This window comes from Schistocerca nitens, chromosome 8 (assembly GCF_023898315.1).
Source record: "Schistocerca nitens isolate TAMUIC-IGC-003100 chromosome 8, iqSchNite1.1, whole genome shotgun sequence".
NCBI lineage: Eukaryota > Metazoa > Arthropoda > Insecta > Orthoptera > Acrididae > Schistocerca > Schistocerca nitens.
Window position 1 is genome coordinate 462,995,688 of NC_064621.1, and position 27,383 is coordinate 463,023,070.

The window sequence follows — 27,383 nt, forward strand, 5'->3', positions numbered from 1 at the left end:
TACATGACGCAGCTGAAGTAAGGATGCTAGGATGTGGGCGACGCATTCACGATAATGGGGACGGATACACTGAATAACATACTAAATTATGGCATCCTATAACAAAAGTGTACATGTGATACTGGATAGTTATTGCATGGGTAACGTAATTTTGTAATTTCACGAGCCACTCCCCAAAGACGTTGCCTTCAAGCTTGCAAGTTAGTCAGGAGCGACTTGTGAATCGTTCGGCGCGAGCCACTTGTGGGTCTTTCCTGTGAGCAAAAAATTTGGCGCTCAGGCTCAGTGGGGACGGCACTGTTTTGGGTTCGTGTGTCGACATACTACGTTCTCGCGAACAATGGTGGCTCAAAGAATGCTCTGGTTCATGTGCCATTGGCGAGCATGTCGGAGTGTGAGTAGTTGACTGTTCTTCAAATATCACCATCTACATGACTACTCTGCAATTCACATTTAAATGGCAGGCAGCGGGTTCATAGATCCATCTTTAGACTATTTCTCTAGCTTCCCGCTCTCGAACAGCGCGCGGAAAAAACGAACACTTAAATCTCTCCGTGCGAGCTCTGATTTCTCTATGATGACCAATGCTCCCTATGTAGGTGGATCCAAACAAAATATTTTCACACTCTGAGGAGAAAGTTTGTGATTGACATTTTCTGAGAAGGCACTGCCTCACCAAAAACGCCATTGCTTTGACTGCTACCTCAGTTCACGTATCTTATCCGTCCTATTTCGCGACAATACAAAACGACAGCCCTTCTTCGGACTTCGTCGAAACCCTAAGTCAATCCTAGTAAGAACCCCTTACCGCGCAGCATGTACTCCAGAGGACGACGCGTAAGTGTAGTGTCGGCAGTATCTTTAGTAGACCTGTTCGATCTTCTGAGCATTCTGCCAATAAAATGCAGTCTACGGTTCGCCTTCTCCACAAAGTTTCCTGTGAGATCGTTCCAGTTTAAGTTGTTCGTAATTGCAATCCCTAGGAATGTAGTTGAGTGATCGGGATTTATATTTGTGATTTATCGTGTAAGCGAAATTTTTCAGAATTTTTAGTACTCATGTGGCAGATTGAAGTTTCTTATTTTTGACGAATACTCGCCAATTTTCGCTCATTGCGGATAACTTGTCTAAATGACTTTGCATTGGTTTTGATCTTCTGGTGACCTCACTAGACGATAAACGACAGCTTCGTCTGCCAACAGTCTGAGGGCTGCTGAGACTGTCAACAAAATCGCAACATCAGAGCCGTTATCATATCGAAACATTTGGAAATATCCATGAACGACCTCTGAATGTTCAGAAAGAATTCACACTACCTGGTACATTCTGATCATTCTTCGATCAGTTATCTAGCTGCTACACAGAAGTAACTTACAGTAACCGATGAAGCTTCTGCGACAATAGTATTCAGGTTGAGTCCTTTGGTTGTATAGCTTTGTTTCTAAAGACATTTCCAATTTTCTGAATTTCTTCGCAGTATATTACCGTTTCAACCTCTGATGACAAAGTGGAAGAAGATTAGTTGCCACTGGGATACCACGGCGTTCCCCCATTATGCTGTACCTAGGCTGGCACTAAGTGACAAGTGCGTCACGGTATGTTGGTGACCGCGCACAGCCCTGTGCTAACGGCGTCTCCGCTAGGGCAGCTTAGCCTCCGCCCTGCAAAGAACGGTAACAATGTCTTCCGCCGGTTTTGCTGTCCCAACTTCCCGGAAAAAACCGGAGGCTGTCCGTAATGAAACACCTTGCGGGAACACCTGACTCAGCACAGCTGCACCGGAATACTACCGTTCTTCTTGCGCGGGTCGTCGTAAGCGGCGCTCGTAAAACTGAAATCTGTGTTACCACACCACCTTGCCTCGGTTTGTCCCACCGCTGCGAAATCTACTTCCGTTAGTTCCCTGTTCAAACTTCCGTACAACTTAATTCTTGCAGTCTGCATCTGTACGCAGCAAAAACACCTTACAATGAGTGTCGGAAGGTGCTTCATGTACCACTTCCCTCTTTCCTGTTCCACTGTCGAATGATGCACAGGAAGAATACTGCCAAGAAGCTTTCGCAAGGTGACGGATGTGTCTTGAGACAATCATTTTTCGACCTGTAGTACGATAAGCAGACACATACATACTGCTGTTCCTTGAATTCATTCTCCCTCCCTCCCTCCCTCCCTCCTGTTAGTACTGGCTGATGGGGAAGTACTAAAGAATCGATGGCTTCTAATTTGCTTCCTTTTGTATGTGAATTAGATTTCCTTAGATTTTTACGATTAATCTGTCCGGTATTTACATTTCCCATAAGTCTTGTGGTAGTATAATTAAAAATCTCTTCAGACGCGTCAGTTCCTAGATATTTCGCGGCTTTTGCTTTCCAGTGATTCATGGCCCATCACATCATCGAATAACTACTCCTTCCTCCACATGTATACGCTTAATACATTGTTTGAGCCAAGCTGCAGCTCTTCCTATATTTCTATATAATTTTCTTCCTTTGGTACTTAAATCTTTGAAACAGGATCATCCACGAACAGGGTCTTGGAGATTTGATATTATCCATCAGGTCATTTAGATACATCGTGACCACAGACTGTTCTGTAAAGGACTCTTGTGTGCCCGAAACTATTTTCAGCGGTGACTGTTTCTTTCTGTCGAAGCCTAGCAGAATTGTCTACTAGACAGCATTCACTAGAATCGTACAGATGGTCAGGTATTCCGTTCAGGCGCGAATATTGTATCTAAAATGTCTGATCTCGTATTCGATTTGGCTAGGAATCGAAAAACTCTACCGTACGTACATGCTTCCGAAAGATCCATCTCCGCCACTGTGGTGGTGGTGTCATCGGTTCAGCAACACAATGAGTCTAATTTGAGGCTTCCAAGATTATTTAAATGTCAGTTTTATTACGAACGAATAAAAAAGTAACAATGACTGTGTGTCTTAAATCCTTCAGACTGCGCCTGGACACGCTGCATCCAGACCAACAGTTTTAGTTCGTTAACGGAAACTATCCTCTACGGTCCATCATTAGACTTAAAGCTCACCACTGGTTCCAGCGAAATGTAGAGAGGAAGTATACGCTTCTTTCACCTAGTACTTAAAAGTACTCGTACTAGTTTAGACGGGACCGATGACCGTAGCAGTCTGGTCCCTTTAATCCCACAAACCAACCAACCAACTAGTTTAGACAGTTATGTCAGAAATATTTTGGTTTCCATAGCAGTAGAATGCAATATAATTCGCAGAAGGGTTTCCCGTGTTTCTACTAGGTCTACTGATGATAGCTTTTGCAGTGCAGTGATATCTCTCTCTCTCTCTCTCTCTCTCTCTCTCTCTCTCTCTCTCTCTCTCCCTCCTCCTCCAGTCTCTTATAAAGCTGTTCTAAAGTCTTTTAGCCGCCAACACACTTTAGTGTGGCCAGTTTCAGCTAATAAACTATCATCACCACTCGAAATTTTCAGCCTATGACGTACAAGTAACAAGCATAGTCATAAATTTTTACCCACAGTGCAGCTTCTGAATGGCTTGTCACCTCCCGCCGAGAGTTTCCGGCTGTCTATGGTTGGTAGCTTGTACTTAAGTGCTTCCTTTTATGCGTCCACATTCCTCATCGTTTTAATTCAAGAGTGTTAACCTACTACATCCTGCCATTTACTGGCTCTTCTAACTGGTTTCTTAAAATGCCAAGAAGGGACGGAAGGGGGAGGGCACCTTGTCAGACGCACGTGGGCGGCATAGCAGGCCGTGAACGCCCCCCCCCCCCCCCACCTCAAAACCACCTCCACGCCAAGTGCAGTTTACCCCACATGCAATGGTACTTTACTTCACTTTTTCATTATAGCTGATTTTTATTCAGCCCTTCTGAAATTACCAAATTCACGTATTAAGTGGGCGACCTGACACTGCATCTAGAAAAAATTTTATTGGTTCGATACTCCCGAAATGGACTGATGACCAAGTAGTTCGATCCCTTAAACCCACCAATCCAATCCAGCCGGCCGTCTACAGCAACTACAGCGAGGAAAAAATCTGGCAATATTTAGAAAAATAAGTTCTACTTACAGGTGATCTAAAATAAAAGTATATATGAACCACCTGTTTCCAGTATGCAGAACTGGCATAATTATCTTAAATGATTTGAGATTTTAAACGCTTTCTATATGATTGTACGCTGGAATGCAGTCCCGTAAGTCGAGAGTAAGAAAAAATTTCTCTGACAGAAAATAATTATTCTGTTTCTTTTTATTGCGTGGTGACAGACTTCTGGGTCACCGGCCTCACTCTTGGATGCACCTGATATATTTCTATTAGTTGAGGATCACGGCTTGCTTGCTGTCATCACCGACACCATCAGCCCTTAGTCGTTCACTTCCAGATTAGTGCTGTGTCAACGGGTTTTACACTGCACGCCACTGCTGGACTGTGATGACAGCATATATTATCCTAGGAAAAACACGACACAATAAAAAGAAGTTGAAGATAACCTCCGCAGTCGGGGGAGAATATATTCCCAATCTGAATTTGATTTTAATTTAGTTTCTCTACTTCTTATTGAAGAGGACCGAAACGTTTCATTGCGATTGTGTCGAAAACAAAATGAAGTATATTTTAATAACATTTCCTCATGGACAGAACGTTCTCTGCATTTTAGTCAGGAAATGGGACTTCGTTGTCCATATGACTGATTTTGTCCCCTTCGTGGCATACGCCGGTGGTGGATAATAAAACGGACCACACTACACTACACCACATTTCCATGGCTAACATGGCGTTGAAAAAGCGTTGGCATTCAGACGAGCGTCCAGTTGTCTCGGAATGAATAAATGCATTCCGTGTATGGTTCTCTATGGCGTCTTGTACCACTCTTCCTGCATAGTTTTGGCAAGTTCAGGTAACGGTGATGGAGGTGGATACCTTTCGTCTTGGAAGATAACACCACTGGGAACACACATTGTGCCAGGGAACGGACCTGGTCAGCCTAAATAGTCACACAGTAATCGCTTGGCAGCATGCTACTTTCCAAAGTAACCGTGGGGCCCATGGAATACCACGACTTGACTGCCCAAATAATCACAGAATCCCTCCCATATTTTCCTTCTTGGGACGTAAACTCGGCCAGAAGTTGGAAACAGTGTGAAACAAGACACAACCGACCAAACGACTTTATTCCATTGTCTAAGATTTATGGTTTCGGCACAAGGTTTCTTGATACGGGCTTTTTCATGATGATGAGTGGCTTCGCAATCTGAGCCGCCGCCGCTCCCCCCCCCCCCCCCCCCCTTTTTCCCTCTGCCGTTCCCTGCTTCTGGAGTTGCCTTCGTGTTGTTTTGGTTCTGACGTGATTAGCGAGTGCGAAATTCAGATTTGCCGTCACTTTTGCTGCCGTCTTCCTTTTTTTTACATCACAATCCTTCCATGTCCGTCCGTCCCCATCATTAAACAAACGCTTTCGTCTATGCTTTCCCTGTATGCGGTATAAACCTTCGATGGGTGCCTGCTGAAACACCGAAAACTTCTGCTACTTGGGCTACAAAAGCACTATCGATACGGGCGCCAACAATTATCTGCGTTAGAATGCACTGAGATCCGATGTTATGCACACAAAATTACATACGACACTGTTCTGATAACTAATGACTCTCGCAACGTATTTAGGACATTCGACACGTGTTGTTCGTGGTCAAATACAACAGCGCAACTCGCAGACTTGGTCCGCATCTGCATTAACGTTGAAGCATACATTTCTTAATGTTCCCATATTTTTGTCCAAACCCTGTAATTTTTGCGTTTTGTAACTTTCAAATTTCTCAGCATATAAAGCAAGAAAGCGATCTTTCGACGGCTTTGAAATCTTACCAAGATCTGATTGAATATTTGTGCAACCTGTTTCAGGAAGTACTTAAAATCAGCGGGAAAATCCTACAGCCGGAGCACAAAAAGCCAATTTGTTCTTAAAAAAAAACCGCTGGCAGCAAAGTGGGTGACTAGCAGCTTCAGTCCTCATTCCCCCTTCGTCACAAATTTTGGCATGCAAACATACTGGTGCTCTTTTACCACAAAACATTCTAAATCCTTTTACCGGGTCTTTGTCAACTTAAGCCTTTGTACTCTATCACCCTCTCACTCCCACTGTTTTTATACAGTACGTTAGGAAATTCCCGTTACAAACTTCTAGGACTTGGACAGAGTAGCGAGTATATAATATTGTGAATAGGACACCCCGTTTTGTTGTATGACTGTTTCAGTATAGATGTTTAACTCATCCACTTCTGCTTGAGGAACTGAATTAGGCGTAACGCAGTAAAATTATTAGGTGACAGTTCGGGAGGAAACACAACAAACATCCATTTATCACTTAAGCACATTTGTTTCTATTAATACTTAAACATTACACTCCTGCAGGATTTATAGTGTCAGTTCCCTCTAGCACTACTTCATACTTCATACATTAGTCGAGTCTATGCCACGTCGCGTTGTGGAATTTCTATGTGCTCGTGGCGGCCCAGCACGATATTAGGCAGGTGTACCAGTTTCTTTGGCTCTTCAGTGTAGTATACCCCACTGGCACAGTCTCCTCTGTTACACTGTCTGCTTTTGTCTTTCTTTCCCACTGCCAGTGTCTTTCTCTAGGGCCTTGACCGGGACAGCAGTGGGGGTTTACTAAATTTCATTCAGTGCGCGATGGCAGGTGAAAGACTTAAGTAAATGCTCTGCGCGTGACCACAGGATGCAGATTGCGGCGAAGATGGCGCAACAGCTGGCTCGTGCCGTGCCGTGTCGGGGAGAGTGTGGCGATTTTTCCTTATAAGCGCATAGGGGGCAGCGGAATTGATTGTGCTCGGCCTCCGCAACTGGGCCACAAACAGCGCCGGCTGCGTGGCCTGGCGCGGCGCGGCGTTGCGTCACGGGGCAGCCTGCGGGCGAAGAGACGGGGCCCTGGCGCCAGTGGATCACGGACGCGCGCCGCATGACGCACCTGGAGTCCCGGGCCGCCGTTCCACAAGTGTCAAGTGCGCCTAGCCAGGCGGAGCGGCTAACAGGACAACGCCAGCGGATGAGTGTGGCAATAGCGAGTTGTAGGAGGGTTTCCTACCATACTTGGCGAAAGAGTGGGATGAGGAGCTGCAAAGGCCTCGTTAGTTCCCTTTGAGTCCGTATGTGGGGAAAACGTCGTACCCGCACAGCACAAGTTTCCCTGCCTAGTAACTGCCTACGAATGACCTAGAAGTGAGCTGCTAAGCGAGACAGAGCTGCAAGAATTTAGAAACAGCTGCAGCTACAAGGATGGTTCGATAACTATGGTAAGTTTAAATGAAAGAATGGAATATTTTTTGTGCCTTCATGGTGGGTAAGTTTGATTATGCGAATCATCGTATAAAGCATTTCAACCATGCACAGGGAACAATTAACTGTTCCCAGCGGTCTGAACTGGTCAGTGTGTCGACTGAGATTGAAAAGGGAGAAAACCGAGCTTCATGTTATTAAACATTTACATTTGAAGCGCTGGACTGCCACACAAATCAAAACAGAATTGGATGTTCACGAGGTCTCTGTTCCATCATTGTAGACCATTTACTTTTGGATTAATGCATTTAAACATGGTCGGACAAGTTCCAAAGACGAAGTGCGCACCAACCGTCCAGATGAGGTCACCACAAAGGAAACCAGTGACCAAAACATATGGTAATGCAAGACCGCCTAATGAAAATTCTTTAGCTTTCTGAGACTGTGGGCATCTCAGCTAAGAGACGGCATAATATCCTGCTCGGAGAATGGGCCATGAAGCAGCTGTGTGCCAGGTGGGTTGACCAAAAGCGCACCACGTACAACATTTCAACACAATGTCTGTCGATGTTTCATCGCAATCTGTAAGACTTTTTGTGCCGATTTGTGACTTTTGGTGAGTCCTGAATCCATCAGTATACAACAGTCAACAGGTTAGTCAAAGCAATTGGCAAAGACTGGTGAAAGGGCACCGAAGATGGCAAAGAACAATGTCAGCTGTTAAAATGATAGCCACTCAGAGATTAAGTGGAAAACAGCAAAACATAACTGAACCCTATTAAGTTTAATAGCTGAATCATTTAAAACTTGCGTTGGCTGAAAAAAAGACTAAGGTTGCACGCAAAAAAGTGCTCTCAGTATGACAATGCACCATCTCACATATCAGCCATAACAACGGCGAAAGTACGTGAATTGTGCTTTGAATCACTGGACCTAGGGTATAGCACTCAAAGGAGACTATGTTGAGAAGTAGGTTGAGTAGTTGACAAAACAAACATTTTTTTCTTGCATTCTTTACCAGACCTATCAAACCACCCTTCCACATTTAAGAAGAGGTTCTGGTCAAGAGATAAGAAAAATGGGTGAAGTTAAGGACTTCTTCATACGATTGATTTTATTAAAATGGGGGTCTTACCACTTTTTTATGCGTACTTTCATGTATGAAGCAAATGTTTTTGTCTCGTAACTAATTAAAAATGGCGGCTGCAGCCCGTGTCATGCGTCTCGCCGCGCATCCTAGTTGGCGAGAAGCGTTGAACAGATTCGTAGCTATTTCTGGAACCTATAAAATTATCAAATAACAATGAATTTGAGGGGCATCACTATGGGAGTTTGAAAAAAAGTTCAAATAAATGACCTTTGCCTTTCGCGGGATCCCGACGTTTGTCTTTTTTTTTTATAGGTAGGGTTGTCTCTCACGGAGGCGTGAGCGTGAAAAACTACTTATTTGTAAGGTCTTAACCTTCTTATGTTTGAGCGGGAAAATTGGAGAAGCTGAATTAGTCTTTCTCACTTACACATTATCTACTTATCGAAGTTCTATTGTATTGTACGGAAGTACAGGACCCCGCTTATTGCCTGACCGTTATGTTGCCCGCACTGTAGTTGGGTAAAACTAGCTGCCTACACAATAATGGTAGGCATGATGTAATTTAGTCCTGACCTACATCTCTCTTCCTAGATAAGCACTACACTGAACAGTATCTAACCTACCTTTATCCTGTCATGAAATTCCTTCCATAAAGATAATAGTTCATTTTTTTCATTTAGAATGATTTGTCGTACCATGCTAATAAGATGTACTTGCTATGTGAGATAGTGCTATTACTTGGTGCAGCTATGTTTTCCTTTCTAAATATGTTTCCCACTGAAAACAGTCATTACATGCTAGTAAAACCTTGTCGCTGTGGAGTACTTCCTCCCACAATTGTTACCATATCACAAGGAATCCGTTACACTTAACTTTAGAGTACATGCAGACAAACATTACATTAATTTGCCAATATTACGATGCAGTAGTCAACTTTCCAGTAAGCCCATAAGTCGAGCTTAAACGAAAATAAATTTAAATTCGAAGCCAGCTACCGCCAAGCAGACATTCTGATTCTTGAAATACAGTAGAAGCAACAGTCTTAAACGGCTACTTACATGTTAAATGGGAGGCTTTCGTATTGTTCCTCAAATGGTACTCGCGTATAACAACTTGTGCAAATATGCCACAGCTTTGGTTTGACAGTGTTTTACAGCTTGGGACATTATGAACACATGGCAAGTCATAATACTGTGATCTTGATTCGCATTTGGAAATACATGGTACTATCAAAAAAAGTAAATAAAAGTAGCTGCCACAAAGAAACTAAATTCTGCATTTTCAAGATTTTTGAATGCTGCAGACCCAGCGCCCTCGCTTAGACAGAAAATCAAGCTATTACGTAGACAAAATTGGCACGTAAGTGATCTCTGCGCTAACAGCATGTCGCACTAAAGCTGTCAATGCGCAGCCCAGTGTCTCGTATTTTGCTTTTTGCCTGACTGTGTACCTACAAGGGAAGTGTCTCTAGAATGAGAGAAAAAAATGCTTTCCGATTATGCCCACACGGGAGGCTATTAACATAGGATGTTCAGGATTTTTGGAGAACAACGAAATGAACTTTCTCTAATGTGGTGTATCATTCAAAGACTATGTGATTCCGGTGATCACAAGATTGAGTATGCTTTATTCCCTATCGATTTAGTCTTCAAGGCAAAATTGCCTTATAGGATGCAATAAAGTGAATTAGATACCCTATTATTCGCAAAATAGTGTCTAAACAGTGCATATGCTTTAACGAAGTTGGCATAGTTTGTTCAAAGATGCCATTCTCGATAATTTCAAATGGGCTACACGTGAGCTCCTTAAGCAAAAACTGATTCTAACGTGTAAAAGAGCATCTACCCCTCAATGTAAAGCGAAATATATTTTCTTATACTCTATATCTGAAGTGATTAATGCGCATGAAAATAATCTGCTCTTCTGGGAACTACTTGTGATCTATTTTCACGGATACGTATAAAGTGATATAATACATTTCGAGAATATTGCCCCCAAATGGTTATCAGTTTCCACCGGGCTATACACAGTAACGATACAACGCACAAAATAACGTTTATGGTACCCTATAAAATATTCTTGATCGAAATAATAGCTGATTTTATGTGTTGAATTGCCATCTTCAGGTCTTAATGCAACTGGCACAATACAGCGTTAAAGACTCTTGTAGCCGTTATCAGACAGGTAACACACTGAACAAATTTTGAGCCTCTTGACATTTTGCTGTTGGCAGTGAATCAATATTGATAACGTCTCATAATGTACTTGATGAAAACAATTCTATTAGCAACTATGATTTGACAATTGCTGTTCAAAAACTGAAATATGTTACTGCTTTATATTGCGATCAAAACAAATAAGTTTATAATGAATGGTTACTAATCGCGCTCCTACTTAGCTGGTTATGAGAGGTGCTAAAAGCTTCCTCTTAGCATTTGGAAGAACAAAACCACGAAAGATTTTAAAATTTATAGGTTATGTGAAGTTATTTTGTTTTCTGACAGTCTTCCAGTGAAGTACTGCAGTCCTGTACTGATCAAATAGCTCCTGATCTGTTGAACTTAATGACATGAGGTTTGTAACCAAAATTAGGTAAATAGTTGTACAGTGTCATCAAAGTTTTTGTTATCAAAGATATGTCGGATGGGTAAAATTTACGTCGTTCTTTCCAAAAGTAATGCCCCCTAGTTTTGTTTACTCTGTTTGTCTGGCCATATCTTTGGTAATACTAGTATGTCTGAATCTTTTCACCAGTGTTCTGCTGGTTTCTTTGTGTTAAGACAGATAACGCAAAAGGAGAACGTTCGAAACTGGTGTCTGACACGGAGATTCGTATAAAATAGTGGGTGTTATTGAAGTCATCAATGCTGAACAAAGTGCGCCCATTGAAATCCGTAAACGCATAAAAGTGCATGGAGAGAATAAGTAGTTATCAGTAACGTGAGGCTGTGCGTACTGCTATCACCAGTCTATTCTGCTCACCTGCGAGATGGATTCGCATGAAGAATCCTCGGGAAGTTTCTTCCTACGAAGGGGATGTCTTATAAAAGCCACATTTGACCGATATTCGAATACTGCTCGTTAGTCTGAAGACCTTTAGCAGGTTGGATTAATAGAGGAAATCTACATTGCTATATAAAGGCAGGTCGCCGTTTAACGTTGTTAACAAAAATCTCTGAAAGTTCGTCACTGATTTACTCAGTTTTTACACGATACTCTAATAAACATTAAGACGGGCATAGGATACATAGTTTTTTGGAACAGTAAAGCACAGTTTTATGTTAAAGCACAAGGCGAGAAAGAAAATGCTGTGCTATGAAAATGTGCGGTTTCGTTTCCTTTCCCGCAGTCAGTTTTAGCTATGGTAGATAGCAGGGCATTTAAACTATTCCACAAATTTTGTCCTATTTATATTGTTCCTCCTTAAGAGTTTTAAAGAAATATAGTACACACAACTTTGTGCTGTTTCGTTTCTTCGCCAGCGGTTTTGCTGAGAAGAGGAAAGTTGTATTTATGGCTCATCAGTTTGATTGGAATACTACAACCGAATCTGAATCGTCCATACACAGATTAAAACTATTAGAGATACTACCAATGAAGTTACTATCCTGACAGATCCAACAGCTAGAGGCCTATCTCACAGCACATTTGCAAAGGATCCTAACCAACTTAGCCATTCATTTTAGGCGACTTAAATTCCCAATCAATAGTTCGTTCGGAATAACAATAAATAATATTTGGAAATGAGCGGGGGGAGGCAGGGGGAGGTAATGGACATACAGAAAGGGGAGCAGGTGATGGATAGAGGGGGGAGGGGCAGCAGGAGGTGATGGACAGAGAAGCGGGGAGGGGGGGTTGGGTGGAGGCGAGATGAGGACATACATCCGTTTCCCAAACACATTAAGCAATTGCAAAGCACTGCCGGCTTTGTTAGGTATAAAGAGGAGCTGCCTGCACCTTTCGTGACAGTTTCGTTTAGCAAACGAGATGGCGTTACGTAGATGCTCAAACCACTGCAATGGCAGACGCTACAAGAGACGTCTTGCATTACGATATGGTTTTCCGTCAAAATACAGGGAGTTAGTTCCTAGAACAGTCAACCAATAAATTGCTCCCTACGTATGTTTAGCGAGAAGACCACGGAGGTAAGATAGAGCTCTCACGGAGGCTCACCAACAACTGTTCTTCGCACGTGCCATTCGCGAGTGAAACAGGAAAGAGGGGAAGTGGCAGTGGCAGTAATACAAAGTACTCCACCATACACCTGAGGTCGATGTAGGCGTATCTGTCGCAGTTCCCACGCGAATGGGAGTCATTACTTTCAGAGCGACTTTCGTAGCTCGCCCTCGTACTTGGCGCACGCAAATAGTAATGGTAACGTGGAAAAAGCGTTTTTCGCACTGGAGACAGTCGTGGGAAAGGATCCCGAGCTGGTGGGTGGAGACGGTGGCGTTCTGCGGAGCGCGTCCGCTCGCTGGCAGCGTCTGCGGCTGGCTGGCTGCGGTCCCAGCAGCGCGGATGACCCCAGGACTTTCACCTGCCTCACGTCCCGCGCCGCATACCTCTCCTCCAGCGCAGCACGGCGCGTGGGCGACGTGATGCGACGCGCAGGACCGCCGCCGGTGCTCGGCGCTCTCCCATAATCTCCGGAAACCTATCAGTCACGCCACGACCGCTTACGTCCGTCACTCGCCCCAATTTTTGTACACTGCCGGAGCCGCACCGACATGTAGCCGCCTCCCCCCCCCCCCCCCCCCCAAGCCACTATGAAATATTAAGTTGGTGCATAAGTTTGTAGTAGCGTTTTGGTTTTGCATGTTAGTATTCCGTTTGATACGGATTTACTTCTACGTGATTACTCTACTCATCACAATGAAGTGCCTGGCAGGGGGTTCAATGAACCACCTTAAACCTCTCTCTACCGTTCCAATCTCGAAAGGCAGGCGGGAAAAACGAGCACTAGTTTTCTGTGCGAGCCCTGATTTGTCGTGATCATTTCTCCCTTTTAGGTGGGTGGCAAGAGAATGTTTTCGCAATCGGAGGAGGAAAATGGTGATTGAAATTTCATGAGAAGATCCCGTCGCAACTAAAAACGCCTTTGTCTTAATAATTGGCACTCCAATTCACTTATTGTGTCTGACACTATCTCCCGTATTTTGCGATAATACAAAACGAGCTGCCCTTCTTTGTACTTTGTCGATGTCATCCGTCAGTCCCACCTGATACGGATCCCACATCGCACTGCAATACTCCAGAATAGGGCGGACAAGCGTGGTGTAAGCACCGTCAGGTGGCTTGCAGAGTATGGATGTAGATGCGTTTTGCCAATGAAACGCAGTCTTTGGTTTGCTCTAATCACATTATCTAAGTGATCGTTCCAATTTAGGTAATTGTAATCCCTAAGTATTTAGTTGAATTTGCACCCTTCAGATTTGTGTGACTTACAGCGTAATCAAAATTTAGCTGATTTCTTTTAGAACTCATGTGAATAACTTCGCACTTTTCTTTATTCAGGGTCAATTGTCACTTTTTGCACCATACAGATATCTAAATCATTTTGCAAGTCGTTTTGCTTATCTGATGACTGTAAATGACAGCATCATCTGCAAACAATCTAAGACGGCTATTCAGATTGTCTCCTATGTCGTTAATATAGATCAGGAACAACAGAGGGCCTATAACACTCCCTTGGGGAACGCCGGATATTACTCTTGTTTTACTCAATGACTTTCCGTCTATTACTACGAACAGTGACCTTTCTGACACGAAATCACGAATCCAGTCGCACAGCTGAGGCGATGCTCCATAGGCACACAGTTTCGTTAGTAGACGCTTGTGAGGAACTGTGTCGAAAGTCTTCTGGAAATCTAAAAATATGGAATCAATTTGACATCCCCTGCCGATAGCACTTACTACTTCATGAGTATAAAGAGCTAGTTGTGTTTCACAAGAACGATATTTTCTGAAACCGTGCTATGTGTCAATAAATCGTCTTCTTCGAGGTGCTTCATAATGTTCGAATACAGTATATGTTCCAAAACCCTACTGCAAATCGACGTTACTGATATAGGGCTGTAATTCAGCGGATTACCTACTTACTTTTTTGGGTATTTGTGTGGCTTGAGCAATTTTCCGGTCTTTAGGTACGGATCTTTCTGTGAGCGAGTGGTTGTATACAATTGCTAAAATGGAGCTATTTTATCAGCATACTCTGAGAGGAACCTGATTGGTATAAAATCTGGACCGGAGGCCTTGCCTTCATTAAGCGATTTAAGGTGCTTTGTTACTCCGAGAATATCTACTTCTATGTTTCTCATCTTGGCAATTGTTCTTGATTTGAATTCCGGAATATTTACTTCGTCTTCTTTGGTGAAGGAGTTTCGGAAAACCGTGTTTAATAACTCTGCTTTCGTGGCACTGTCATCAGTGACTTCATCGTTGTTATCGACTGTCATTTTTATTCCGTAGTTCGCTGTTGGACATAGTGGAGCTGTGGACGCTAGAAAAGTGCCAAGAGGAAGAAAATCTGAACATTTCACAAACATTCTGCTGTTTGACTTAAGTAGACAGGTGATAGCAGCTGAGGCAGCCAGAAACATTTACGGCATTTGTGAAACTAAAGCTATTGGCCAGAGCAGGGCAAGATTTCTTTTTATCTTTTTAAGGAGGACAGAGTCGCGCAACGTTCAACATATGTTGCAGCCCATCGCCTTTCGACGGAAAATATTTGATCTCGCCCCCCCCCCCCCCCCCTCACACATCATCGAGAGTCAGAAACACCGAATGGTAACGCACAACTGTATAAATTTTTAAGAATATACTTACCTCCAGCAAGAGCGACTCAGTTCTGCCTGTTTTTTTTTCCCCTAGTAACGCAATGCGACAAATTTCCATTTCATCTGTTTGCTCTTTCAGTTTGTCCCAAAATGTAACAAAACTTTATACAGTGAACGTTTCGTGCTGACAAACTTTGACGCAGACTGGTGCATCACTGTAACTATTACCTATTTTAAATACGTTAGAGAAAAGTATATATTAGCAAACAGTGGCTACGCGGCTGCTGTACTGATAGGTCCCAATAACGGACATATTTTGAAGTGCTGTTAATTCTTGAACATAATTAAACTTAGAAGTAAAAATCTAAGCTTTTGCATAGGTAAAATTATTCGAAAATGTCCAACGAAAAAAGGAAATTCCCTTCAACCAGCCAATTATGCAGTGACCTACAGTTAACGTCAGCTGCGTGCCATGTTCCAATTCAGTTTTCTCACATTACTAAATGCCACAGAGGAAAGAAATGACAAAAAAATCGTAGGATCGGCTAAGAATCGAGCACAATATCTTTGTATTTGCAGTTCACACCTATCAACTTACCCTCAGAGCTATAAAATTCATGCATGCAATGTCGAAAAATCAAAGTTCTAATACTCCCTTTATTTATCGTTATATCAACGTATTTTGATGAGATCAACGCAATTACCAACACTGAAAAGTGAAGCTGTATGTATCTATTTCTTGCTTTGCTGCTAATTTACCCGCTTTACATATAGTTGGCATAAACACAAATGGTTTTAAGCAGTATACACAGTTTCCGGTATCTACCTCCTTTGGTAATGTTTTATCTTATCTTGTCCTATATACCTGAAGAAGCACCTCCTTCAAATGATCTACGAAATCGAATGAATGAATATATCAACTGTAAGTACACATACGCATTCACAAAATTTTCATTCGTTGTAATATGATTAGGCTTTACACTTCCAAAACTCCATTCTTTCGCTGATAATGGTTCTCCTGTCAGCTTTCTGTGGGTTCCCGGACATGTAGGAGTGCCTGGGAATGAGGCTGCAGATGCTGCAGCCAAGGCTGCAGTCCTCCTGACTCGGCCAGCCTCCCATTGTGTCCCGTCATCTGACGTTCGTGGGGTTGTTTGTAAGAGGCTTGTGTCGTTGTGGTGGGATGCTTGGTCATCCCTCAAAGGAAACAAGCTCCGGGCAGTAAAACCGCTCCCAACTGCTTGGACATCCTCCTCCCGACCATCTCGGCGAGAAGAGGTCCTTCTGACCAGGTTGCGGATTGGGCATTGCCGGTTTAGCCACCGCTACCTGCTCTCCGGTGACCCAGCCCCGCAGTGCCCTTGTGGTCAAGCATTAACAGTGCGCCATGTTTTATTGTCGTGTCCCCGCTTTAGTCAATCTCGTGTTGTCCTGTCCCTGCCATCTACTTTACCGGATATTTTAGCTGATGACGCTCGAGCAGCTGCTCGTGTTCTGCGTTTTATAACTTTGACTGGCTTGTCCAAAGACATCTAACTTTTTTACGTCTTTTATCTGTATCTTTGTCAGGACTTTCTGGTGTCCCCCCCTCCCCTTGAGTTTTACTAGATTCTATGTGCTCTAACAACTGTGACTGGGCGCTAATGACCTCAGTAGTTGAGCGCCCTTAAACCCCACCAAAAAAAAAAAAAAAAAAAAAAAAAAAAACAACTTTCATAACTTAGGAAGTGTTGGAAACAATTTATCTTTAGGACGTCCACTTAATAATCAGAACTCAAGGTAAAACTAATATTTAGTGTAGAAACAATTGTTATGGCGGCACGAACTTTGACTAACCTTATATGCACCATTTTATCAAAGCCATATGGGGTTTGTTTGGTAGAAATTAGATAACAATCATTCCAGAGGCGGTGTACCCCTGCACACACACACACACACACACACACACACACACACACACACACACACACACACAAAATATGTAGAACATAATGATATTGCTTACGACTTAGCCAGGATTTGTAGTGAGTGTAGGCCTTCTTTGCATGTTGCAGAAGTAAGCAGAAACAACCAGCAACATGGACGCGATCAAGAAGAAGATGCAGGCGATGAAGCTCGAGAAGGACAACGCGCTCGATCGCGCCCTTCTCTGCGAGCAGCAGGCCAGGGATGCCAACCTGCGAGCCGAAAAGGTAAGTGTCGCGGAACTCCTCTTGGAATTTATGCAAATAAGAAGTAAATCATGGTGTGGTTATTGTCTCGTGTTGGAAAGTTTGTTGACCGTTTCCGTCAGATGCTTCAAATAGATAAGTTTCCACAAGAATGTGAGCAGGTAGTCCGTGGGAGGGTGCAGAAAGTGGAACTGAAACAATTATTTCTATGACATTATATTGTTAGATATCCTTAATATGGGATCAGGCAGCACAAGATGCATGCAAGAAATTAACTAATGAGTATACAGGGTGAGGCATCTAAGACGGGGATCTCAAATACACAGAATGAATAAATATATAGAGGTGTCGTTTTTGCAAAGTTATAGCGGACAATATGGCGAATTTTCTGACGTTTGAAGTAATTTTTATCGTTTATAGTCTCCGAATTACGATACCGACTTCGTTTTGTTTTCCCTTGTGGACTATACACTTCTTTTTGCGTCATTTGAAAGATGTTACAAAGATAACTTAAACGACATCACATGTGAGGGATTTCATCAAATAGTATAAAGATAATAGGACAACGCCACAAACCGCTGCCCCGGCGTTAAAGTTGGTTCCACAGACGTCTGCCCTATTATAACAAATGTAAGCAAGACTGTAGCTCAGTTACAGTTCGTGAATTTATCATCACAGCTGTCATACCAAGTGCTCAAAATGTTGAACTGAGCATTGCCGCCGGCCGAAGGTGGCCGAGCGGTTCTAGGCGCTTCAGTCTGGAACCGCGCGACCGCTACGGTCGCAGGTTCGAATCCTGCCTCGGGCATGGATGTGTGTGATGTCCTTAGGTTGGTTAGGTTTAAGTAGTTCTGAGTTCTAGGGGACTGATGACCTGAGATGTTAAGTCCCATAGTGCTCAGAGCCATTTGAACCAAGTTTGTTTGTTTTTAGCATTGCCAGCACTTTGAATTTCATCTGGAGTTAACCAGCAGCGTAGATCCTTGTTGTAAGGCAGTTTTCCTAAGACCTCTTATTTGTTCTCACCACAGATAAAAGTACAGAAATGTTAAGTTTGGTGAGCGTGCAGACCATTTTGCATTTCTAAACGATCGTTACAATGCACTCCACATCTTCTCGTAAAAAGGTCTGTCATCACATGTGCGCAATAGGAGGGACATCAAACATGTTGGTACCAGAGTAACTGCCGCATGTCCAGTGAGATGTCTTTCAATAACTGCGGCAGCAGCATATCTTAGGTAGGAACTAGAGATACTAATGTCTTTAGAGTCTCATCAATAAAACACGGACCAAAGATGTAGGTCTTGGAAAAAAATCTACCAAACTTTGATAGACAACTAGCGTTATTTTTATCCTCTTATTTAAGGTACCGTGGCTTTTCAACTGACATTTAGTGCGTATTGACTTGCTCATGGCTTGGAAATTATTATCCTTCCTTAAACAAAATTTTGCATAGATGCACCGCATCACTTTACAGTTTACGTAAATAATATTCAAAGAATTATAACCAATTTTGTAAGTCATTGCCATGAAGCTGTAGGTGCAGCGAAATGTGAAGAGGATGAAATGCGATGGAACGCAGTGCTCGCAGAACACTCGTTTGGTTGATGCCTCTCTCGTACTTCAGAGGTGCCTCTTACTGAAATCTGCATTGTGTGTTACTGCTGCTAAGGTGTTAGTTTAATTTATTTCGCCAGTTGCTCTTTTTCCTTGGCGTATTTTAACTCAACACTTTCTGTTCCGAGAACTTTTTTGTATAATGTTTGCGAAGACAGATGGTGAGTTCTAGGCACTATCTGGAGACACTTCAGCATACAACGGCACCGCTGGCGACATTCGCCACAAATGTAGAAGATGAAATGGAAACTTCTAGAAAAATCTTCTAAAAGGAATATGGTTGGCTGGCAGATCCCTGACCCATATAGGGAGATACTGTAACGATCGCTGGGATTCGTCGTCCGAGCACAAACGTAGACACTGCGTGTGCAGGAGGGAGCGGAGGTATAGCGTGGAGACACACTTTCTTCCAGGAACGACTAAGACTTCGCTGGCGACGGCCACAGTGGAGAATCTAGGGGTTAGATTTTGAGAAGTGTTGATTTCGCCACAAGCAGCACATGATGTCGTTCCTTTGTGAACAGTTATTTCCACGCGGGTAACATTTCTTCAGCCCTCTTCGGTGTCTGACACACAGTGAAGTGCTTTTTCACAGAAGAATACTTAAGTTGAATTTCTGTTCCTGGCTAGTGAGCAAACAGTAATCTTGACTTATGTTCTGTCTTGTACTGAGGTAATTTCAGCCCTAGGAGTTTGCGGACGGCTTATTGCATCCAGTGTGTAGGCAGAGAATTACATGTATGCTACGTACGTTACCTGCGTAGTGGCCAACCCCCAACGAGCAGATCATTGGTGCAGTATAAGTGCTGTCCATACTTAAATAGCTAGTAGGTGCACGTTGGTTTGGTGGATAGGAAGAAACTCAGTTATTATGTTGAGGTCCATTTGCTTATCCACTGACCTTGTTATCTTCTGTTGCTCACCGCTAATCAGGATCAGCCAGCTTTGTGTCCATCTAATAAAAGGGTGCAGTCAAAATAAAGTCAAACATGTGTTCTGACAATCTCTAAATTACGTTTAGGTTAGAATCTGACATCGTGTACTTCATAATTATACAATTTTTTGCACTCTACATGTTTTTAGACGGTAAATCAGACACAGTATCCAATTATAATACACTCTAGTAACGTCCTGATAGGAATAATTGTTTGATTTGCTAAACTTAAATGCAAACCAGAACAAGATACTTCATTGTGTAAAATCCATAGATATAGGTTGTTAATAGCAGGGTCATTTTAATCATTTGTAGGGGTGAAAATTGCACTGCGGAGACAACCACACATACACACGCTTTACGTTACAAACACCATGAGGGTTTACAATGGAGTTTACATAAATGCAAGCGATACTTACATCTGGTTTATATTACTGTCATTCATGTACACAAGTTTTCTTCCTCTCTTTTGCCTTAGCAAGCTGCTATGATCATAAAAGTTACTCTTGCAGCTACAGGTACCTGTGCTAAATACATAAAAACTGTCTCCTTGGCGCCACAGTTCAGCCAAATGTGTGAACTCGGAAAACAGATTACATCTGACAGAAACGGTTTGAACAATAAATAAACATATTTCACAATATGAAGTACCATATGCCGTTTAGCCCCTCATGAACCGTGGACCTTGCCGTTGGTGGAGAGGCTTGCACCATAGATGAAACCGCAACGGATAGATCTGTTGAGATGCCAGAAAAACTTGTGGTTCCTGAAGAAGAGCAGCACCCTTTTCAGTAGTATCACGGGCAACAGTCAGATTGGAACTTCCCTGACAGATTGAAACTGTGTGCCGGACCGAGACTAAAACTCGGTACTGGCGGAATTAAAGCTGTGAAGACGGGGTGTGGGTCGTGCTTGAGTAGCTCAGATGGAGCCGGCACGGTAGCTCAGCGTGCTCGGTCAGTGGAAGGATCAACACACGAACTTGAACGGATGTCATTGTGATGTCCGCAACGACCAGACACAGCGATCAATAACGAACAAAATTTAAAAAAAAATTAAAAACATGGGAGAGCACTTGCCCGCGTAAGGCAAAGGTCCCGAGTTCGAGTCTCGGTCCGGCACACAGTTTTAATCTGCCAGGAAAGTTTCATATCAGCGCACACTCCGCTGCAAAGTCAAAATCTCATTCTGAAAACAGTCTGGATGATTGACTGATCTGGCCTCGTGACATCAACCAAAACGGCCTTCTTGTGCTGGTATTGCGAACGGACGAAAGCAAGGGGAAACTACAGCCGTAATTTTTTCCTAGGGCGTGCAACTCTACTGTATGCCTCAATGATGATGGCATCCTCCTGGGTAAAATATACCGGAGGTAAAACGGTCCCCATTCGGACCTCCGAGCGAGTACTACTCAAGAGGATGTCGTTATCACCAGAAACAAAACTGCCGTTCTACAGATCGGAGAGTGGAAAGTCAGATCTCTTAATCGGGCAGGTACGTTAGAAAATTTAAAAAGGGAAGTGCGTAGGTTATAGTTCGATATATAGGAGTTAGTGAAGTTAGGTTGCTGCAAGAACAGCCTTTTGGTCAGGTGAATACAGGGTTATAAATACAAAACTAAACATAAGTAATGCAGGAGTAGGTTTGATAATAAGAAAACAGGAACACGGGTAAGCTACTATGAACAGCATAGTGAACCCATTATTGTAGCCAAAACATGCATGAAGCCCATACCCATCACAATAGTAAAAGTTTATATGCCAACTAGCACGCAGATGAAGAGATTGAAGAAATACATGATGAGATTAAAGAAGCTGTTCGGATAGTTTAAAAGGGCACGAAAATTTAGTAGTCATGAGGGACTGGAATTCGATAGTAGGCAAAGGAAGAGGAGGAAAAATAATGGGCGAATACGGACTGAGGGAAAGGAATGAAAGAGGAAGCAACTTGGTAGAATTTTGCATAAATTTAATCATTGCCAGCACTAGGTGTAAGAATCATGAAACAAGTTTGTATACCAGGAAGAGACATGGAGACACTCGAAGGATTCAGATTGGTTATATAATTGTAAAACGGATATTTAGGAACCAGATTTTAAATTGTAAAACATTTCATGGGCACATGCGGGCTCCGACCACAATTTGTTTATGAACTATAGGTTAAAATTGAAGAAACTTCAAAAAGGTAGGAATTTAAGGAGATGGGACCTGGATAAAGTGAAAGAACTAGAGGTTTGTAGAATGTTTCAGAGAGGGCATTGGGAACGATTGACAAAAATAGGGGAAAGGATAAAGCAGAACAACGGGTAGCTCTGAGGGAGGAAATAGTGAAGGCAACAGAGGATCGAGTAGGTAAAAAGATGACTAGTATAGGTCCGTGAGTAACCCAAGGGATATTAAATGTAACTGATGAAAGGAGAAAATATAAAAATGTAGTAAATGGAGCAGGTGAAAGCGAATACAAACGTCTCAAATAAGACAGACGGGAAGTGCAAAACGGCTAACCAGGAATGGCCAGAGGACAAATGTAAGGATTTAGAATCACATATCACTAGGGGAGAGGTAGATAACGCCTATAGGAAAATGAGACCTTTGAAGAAAAGAGAACCATCTGTATGAATGTAAAGACCTCAGATGGAAAACCAAAGCAAAGAAGGGAAAGCAGAAAGGTGGAAGGAGTATATAGAGGGTCCATACAAGGGCGATGTACTTGAGGACAATATTATGGAAATGGAAGAGGACGTAGATGAAGACGAGCTGGGAGATAAGACACTGCGTAAAGAATTTGACGGAGCACTGAAAGACCTGTTGAAACAAGGCCCTGGGAGCAGAAAACATTCCTTTAGAACTACTGGTAGCCTTGGGAGAGCCAGCCCTGACATAACTCTACCATCTGGTGAGAAATACCCTCAGACTTAAAGAATAATTCCAATCCCAAAGGAAGCAGGTGACAGATGTGAAAATTAACGAACTATCAGTTTAATAAGTCACGGCTAAAAATACTAACACGAATTCTTTACCAGACGAATGGAAAAACTGGTAGAATCCGACCTTGGGGAAAATGAGTTCTGATTCCGTAGAAATGATGGAACACGTGAGGCAATACTGACCTTAAGACTTATCTTAGAAGACAGAGGAAAGGCAAACCTATGTTTCTAGCATTTGTAGATTTAGAGATTGCTTTTGACAATGTTGACTGGAATACTGTTCTTCAACAGCAGGGGTCAAATACAGGGAGCAAACGGTTATTTACAACTTGTACAGATACGAGATGGCAGCTATAAGAGTGAAAGAGAAGCAGTGGTTGAGAAAGGAGTGACGCAGGGTTGTCGCCTATTCCCGACATTATTCAATCTGTACACTGAGAAAGCAGTAAAGGAAACAAAAGAAAACTTTGGAGTAGGGATTGAAGTCCAGGAAGAAGAAATAAAAACTTTGAGGGTTGCCGATGACATTGTAATTCTGTCAGAGACAGCAAAGGACTTGGAGCAGCAGTTGAATGGGATGGACAGTGTCCTGAAGGGAGGATATAAGATGAACACAACAAAAGCAGGGATGCTGAAAGAAGTAGATCAGGAACTGACACTTAAAGTAGTTGATGAGTTTTGCTACTTGGGCAGCAAAATAACTGATGATGGCAGAAGTAGAGAGGATACAAAATGTTGACCGGCAATGGCAAGAAAAATGTTTCTGAAGAAGAAAAATTGAACATATAGATTTGTCAGGAAATCTTTTTTGAAAGTATTTGTATGGAGTGTAGCTTTTTATGGAAGTGAAACAAGAACGATAAACTGTATAAAGAAAAAGAGAATAGAAGCTTTTTAAATGTAGTGTTACATGCTAGAGAAGAATGCAGAAGATTAGAGGGATAGATCTCGTAACGAAGGGGGAAGTACTGAATATAGAACTGGGAAGAAAAGAAATCTGTGGCACAACCTCACCAGAAGGTATCGGTTGGTACGACATTCTGAGACATAAAGGATCACCAATTTGGTACTGAAGGGCAGTCTGGAGGAGGAGGAGGAGGAGGAGGGGGGGGGGTGGTTAAAAGTCGTACAGAGAGACCAAGAAATGAAGCAGATTCAGGAGGCTGTAGACTGCAGTAGTTACTTGGAGATAGAGGCTACCACAGGATAGAATAGCATGTAGAGTTGCTTCAAACCAGTCTTCAGACTGAAGATTACAACATTAATTACGTTTAGACAAGTAAGTTGCTTGCAGAAGACTGGCACGTTTAAGTTTAGTAACTTGCTTCCTCAAAGCAGTCTGAGCGAGACGAGACCAGTGTGTCGTCATACTTTGTTTATAATCAGTACATGCATCGTGATATACCAGTATTGTCACCACAGGCTCGTAACTGGAATTGTGACACTATATGGCGTCCCGGTGAAAACTTACAATCACACGGAAAAATCTAGCTGAAACGGCGGCTTCCTGGAGGCGGTAACTAGAGTCGCTACGCAGCAGACATGGTCCTACGCCACAGGCGACCATATCCGATGAATAATCACGATTACTTATGTTGTCCCTGGTCAAGAGTAACCTTTTCTCACGCTCATAACTCGGAGACACAAGAAGTTATAGACTCTAAGCATGTTTCTCTCTGCTGTAGGCCGAGGAAGAAGCCCGTGCCCTGCAGAAGAAGATCCAGACCATTGAGAACGACTTGGACCAGACACAGGAGCAGCTCGGTCAGGTGATGGCCAAACTTGAGGAGAAGGAGAAGGCTCTGCAGAACGTGAGTACCATCACCGCTTCTCTCCCCAACCTCACGCATACGACTACAGCACATTGCAGCAGGAGCGGCACTTCTGCCGCCCAAGTATTAACCTACATCTTCAGCCATACCTCACACGCACGGTTCCAAAAAAGCTACGACTAAGACAGGCGTAGTAACTATATTAGAATTTAATAGTATTCCAGAAAATAGGTTGCATATCAGTGTCCCTTGGTACATGTATGCTGTCTTCTATTCAGCCGTAAAGCAATGTAGCCTCTATCTACCATCTGGACACATCGTCATAATTCCACTGTTTTCTACTGACACTCCGTAGTTCCGTGGTAAAGTCGAGAGGAGTGGACTTACTCTTGACTTTTTGAGGGGTTATGAATTCTGTAAATTTTACCCAGCAGTTCTAGGTTTTGACTGACGATCAGCACTGTTATACACTGAGGTAACAAGTCATGGGATATCTCCTAATATAGTGTCGTTAGCCCGGTTTAGTGCAACAGCTCGACGTACCAAAGACTCGACAAGTCGTTGGAAGTCCCCTGGTGGAATATTGAGCCATTCTGGCACTACTGCCGCCCATAATTGCGAAAGTGTTGGCGGTGCATGATTTTGTGCACGAATTGACCTCCCGATTGTCCCATAAATGGTAAATGGGATTCATGTTGGGCGATCTGGTGGCCAAATCATTTGCTTGAATTGTTCAGAATGTTGTCCAAACCAATAGCGAACAACTGTGATCTAGTGACACGGCGCAATGTCATGGGAACATGAATGGCTGCAAATAGTCTCCAAGCAGCCGAACATAGTAATTTTCAATCAATCATGGGTTCAGTTGGACCAGAAGACCCACACCATCCCATGTAAACACACCATTGTGGAGCCACCACCATCTTGCACAGTGCCTTGTTGACAACTTGGGAACATGACTTCATGGGGGCTTCGAGGCACTCGAACACTTCCATCGACTTTCACCAACCGAAATCTGGACTCGCCTCAACAGGCCACGATTTTCCAGTCGTCTAGGGTCCAAATGGTAAGGTCACAAGCCCAGCACAGACGCTGCTATCAGCAAAGGCACTCGCGTCGGTCGTCTGCTGCCATAGTCCATTAACGTCAAATTTCGCCGCACTGTTGTAACGGCTACGTCCGTCGTACGTCCCACACTGATTTCTGCGGTTATTTCATGTAGTGTTGTCTGTTAGCTCTGACAACTCTACGCGAACGACGCTGCTCTCTGTTGTTAAGTGAAGACCATGGTGAGAGATAATGCCCGAAATCTGTTATTCTCGACACACTCTTGACAATGTAGATCTCGGAATATTGAATTCTCTAACGATTTTCGAAATGGAATGTTCCATACTTCTATTCAGAGTTCAAATTCTGTTAATTCCAGTCGTGCGTCCATAAGCATGTCTGAAACCTTTTCACGCGAATCGCCTTAATACAAATGACAGCTTCAGCAATGTAATTCCCTTTTACACTCTGTGAAGGCGATGCTAGCATCATATGTATATGTGCATATCACTATTCCATGGCTTTGGTCACCTCAGTGTAAATGGGTTCATGTAGGCTGTAAGAGCAAGAGACTGTGACTAAAATTCAGCCCTTCCTCTCAGCAAGTAAAGCCATTAGGCGTCACGAAATAGTAAATGCTCTGCTGTCGAAGTTACGAAATAATACCAACAAAAGTAAGGATAATGTTGCTTTCCTAATAGAGAAATCTTCTGCATTTGAAGGTTCTGTAATACTTCATTGGAGATACATGCGAGTAAGAGATGGAGCTAACCAATGACCTTTCGTTATAATGTGCCGCCAACCCAGGAGGTACTTGCGAACAAATGCCATACCCGCATCAGGCAGTTTGTGTGTTAGTGCACTGTTATCGCAATATTGCATGTCGCTTCTCTGTCTGAACACTTGGCTGCTGTTTCTTCTTGGTGGTGGCCAGCATGCTGACTAGTCCTGGTGGAGGCGCCTGTGGTGACGGGAATATTTCGATGTACACAGTTGCAAAACTACTTCTGCATGACGTGACAGTCGTTGGGAAGGACCCGTCATGCACAAGTAGCTCCGCGGCTGTCTGCACATATCCACAGGAGACGAGCCCCGGAGCTCTGTCCGCGGGACCAGCACTGGAAGACAAGCAGCATCTCAACGTGGGGAGGTGCATTCCATTGCACTGCAACATGGAGAGGATTAACAGCTTCCGTCATCGTGTGGACGAGGTTCAGCATCGTTCCAATTTGTTTCGTGTCTTTATATTCTGGAAGGTGAAAACTAAGGCTGTTGGTACCGTACCACAAATGTATTGAACAATGCTCTGTCTTCGTGGTATATTTTCTCTAAATAAACATGCACATAATGGATTAGGAGGCAGTGATAACTAGGTGGACCACCATCTCCACCTGGAATTGTTAAATTTGCTCTAGCGGATGATAAACCACTGTTAAAGTTTTAAAACACAATGCCGCAATTCGTCTGTATGTTTCTAGTCATATTCACTATAGCGGTTTCAGCTTTTGAGCGATTATCACTTGCATCTGAGAAACTGAAAACAATAACAAGCATAAATGCCAAAGTAAGACATAACTTCATGAAATTAATCTCAATCTTGAAACAGCATGCATATATGCAATGAAATTTTAAGATCAGGGACGCACGTGTATCTCACTTCTACAGGTATGCCGCGTCTTTCTCCTAGGAGTCGTCAGGCGCATTTTCTCTGGTAATTTGGCGGATACTTGCAATTTAGTTTTTGCAATATACACCTAGTCAGCCACCTCG

The 27,383-nt window shown here is 43.1% G+C and overlaps 1 protein-coding gene across 6 annotated transcripts in view; it reads left to right on the forward strand.

Moving 5' to 3' along the window:
- The window catches only part of LOC126198733 (tropomyosin), a 176,120-nt gene that overhangs the window by 62,991 nt on the left and 85,746 nt on the right, over positions 1-27,383 (forward strand). For all 6 annotated transcript variants that reach the window (XM_049935267.1, XM_049935266.1, XM_049935261.1 and 3 more), the window contains exons 2-3: positions 17,201-17,338; positions 24,480-24,605. In XM_049935267.1, the coding sequence (XP_049791224.1) occupies positions 17,225-17,338; positions 24,480-24,605 (240 nt within the window). In that variant the 5' untranslated portion in view covers positions 17,201-17,224. The remainder of the gene's footprint in view (positions 1-17,200; positions 17,339-24,479; positions 24,606-27,383) is intronic.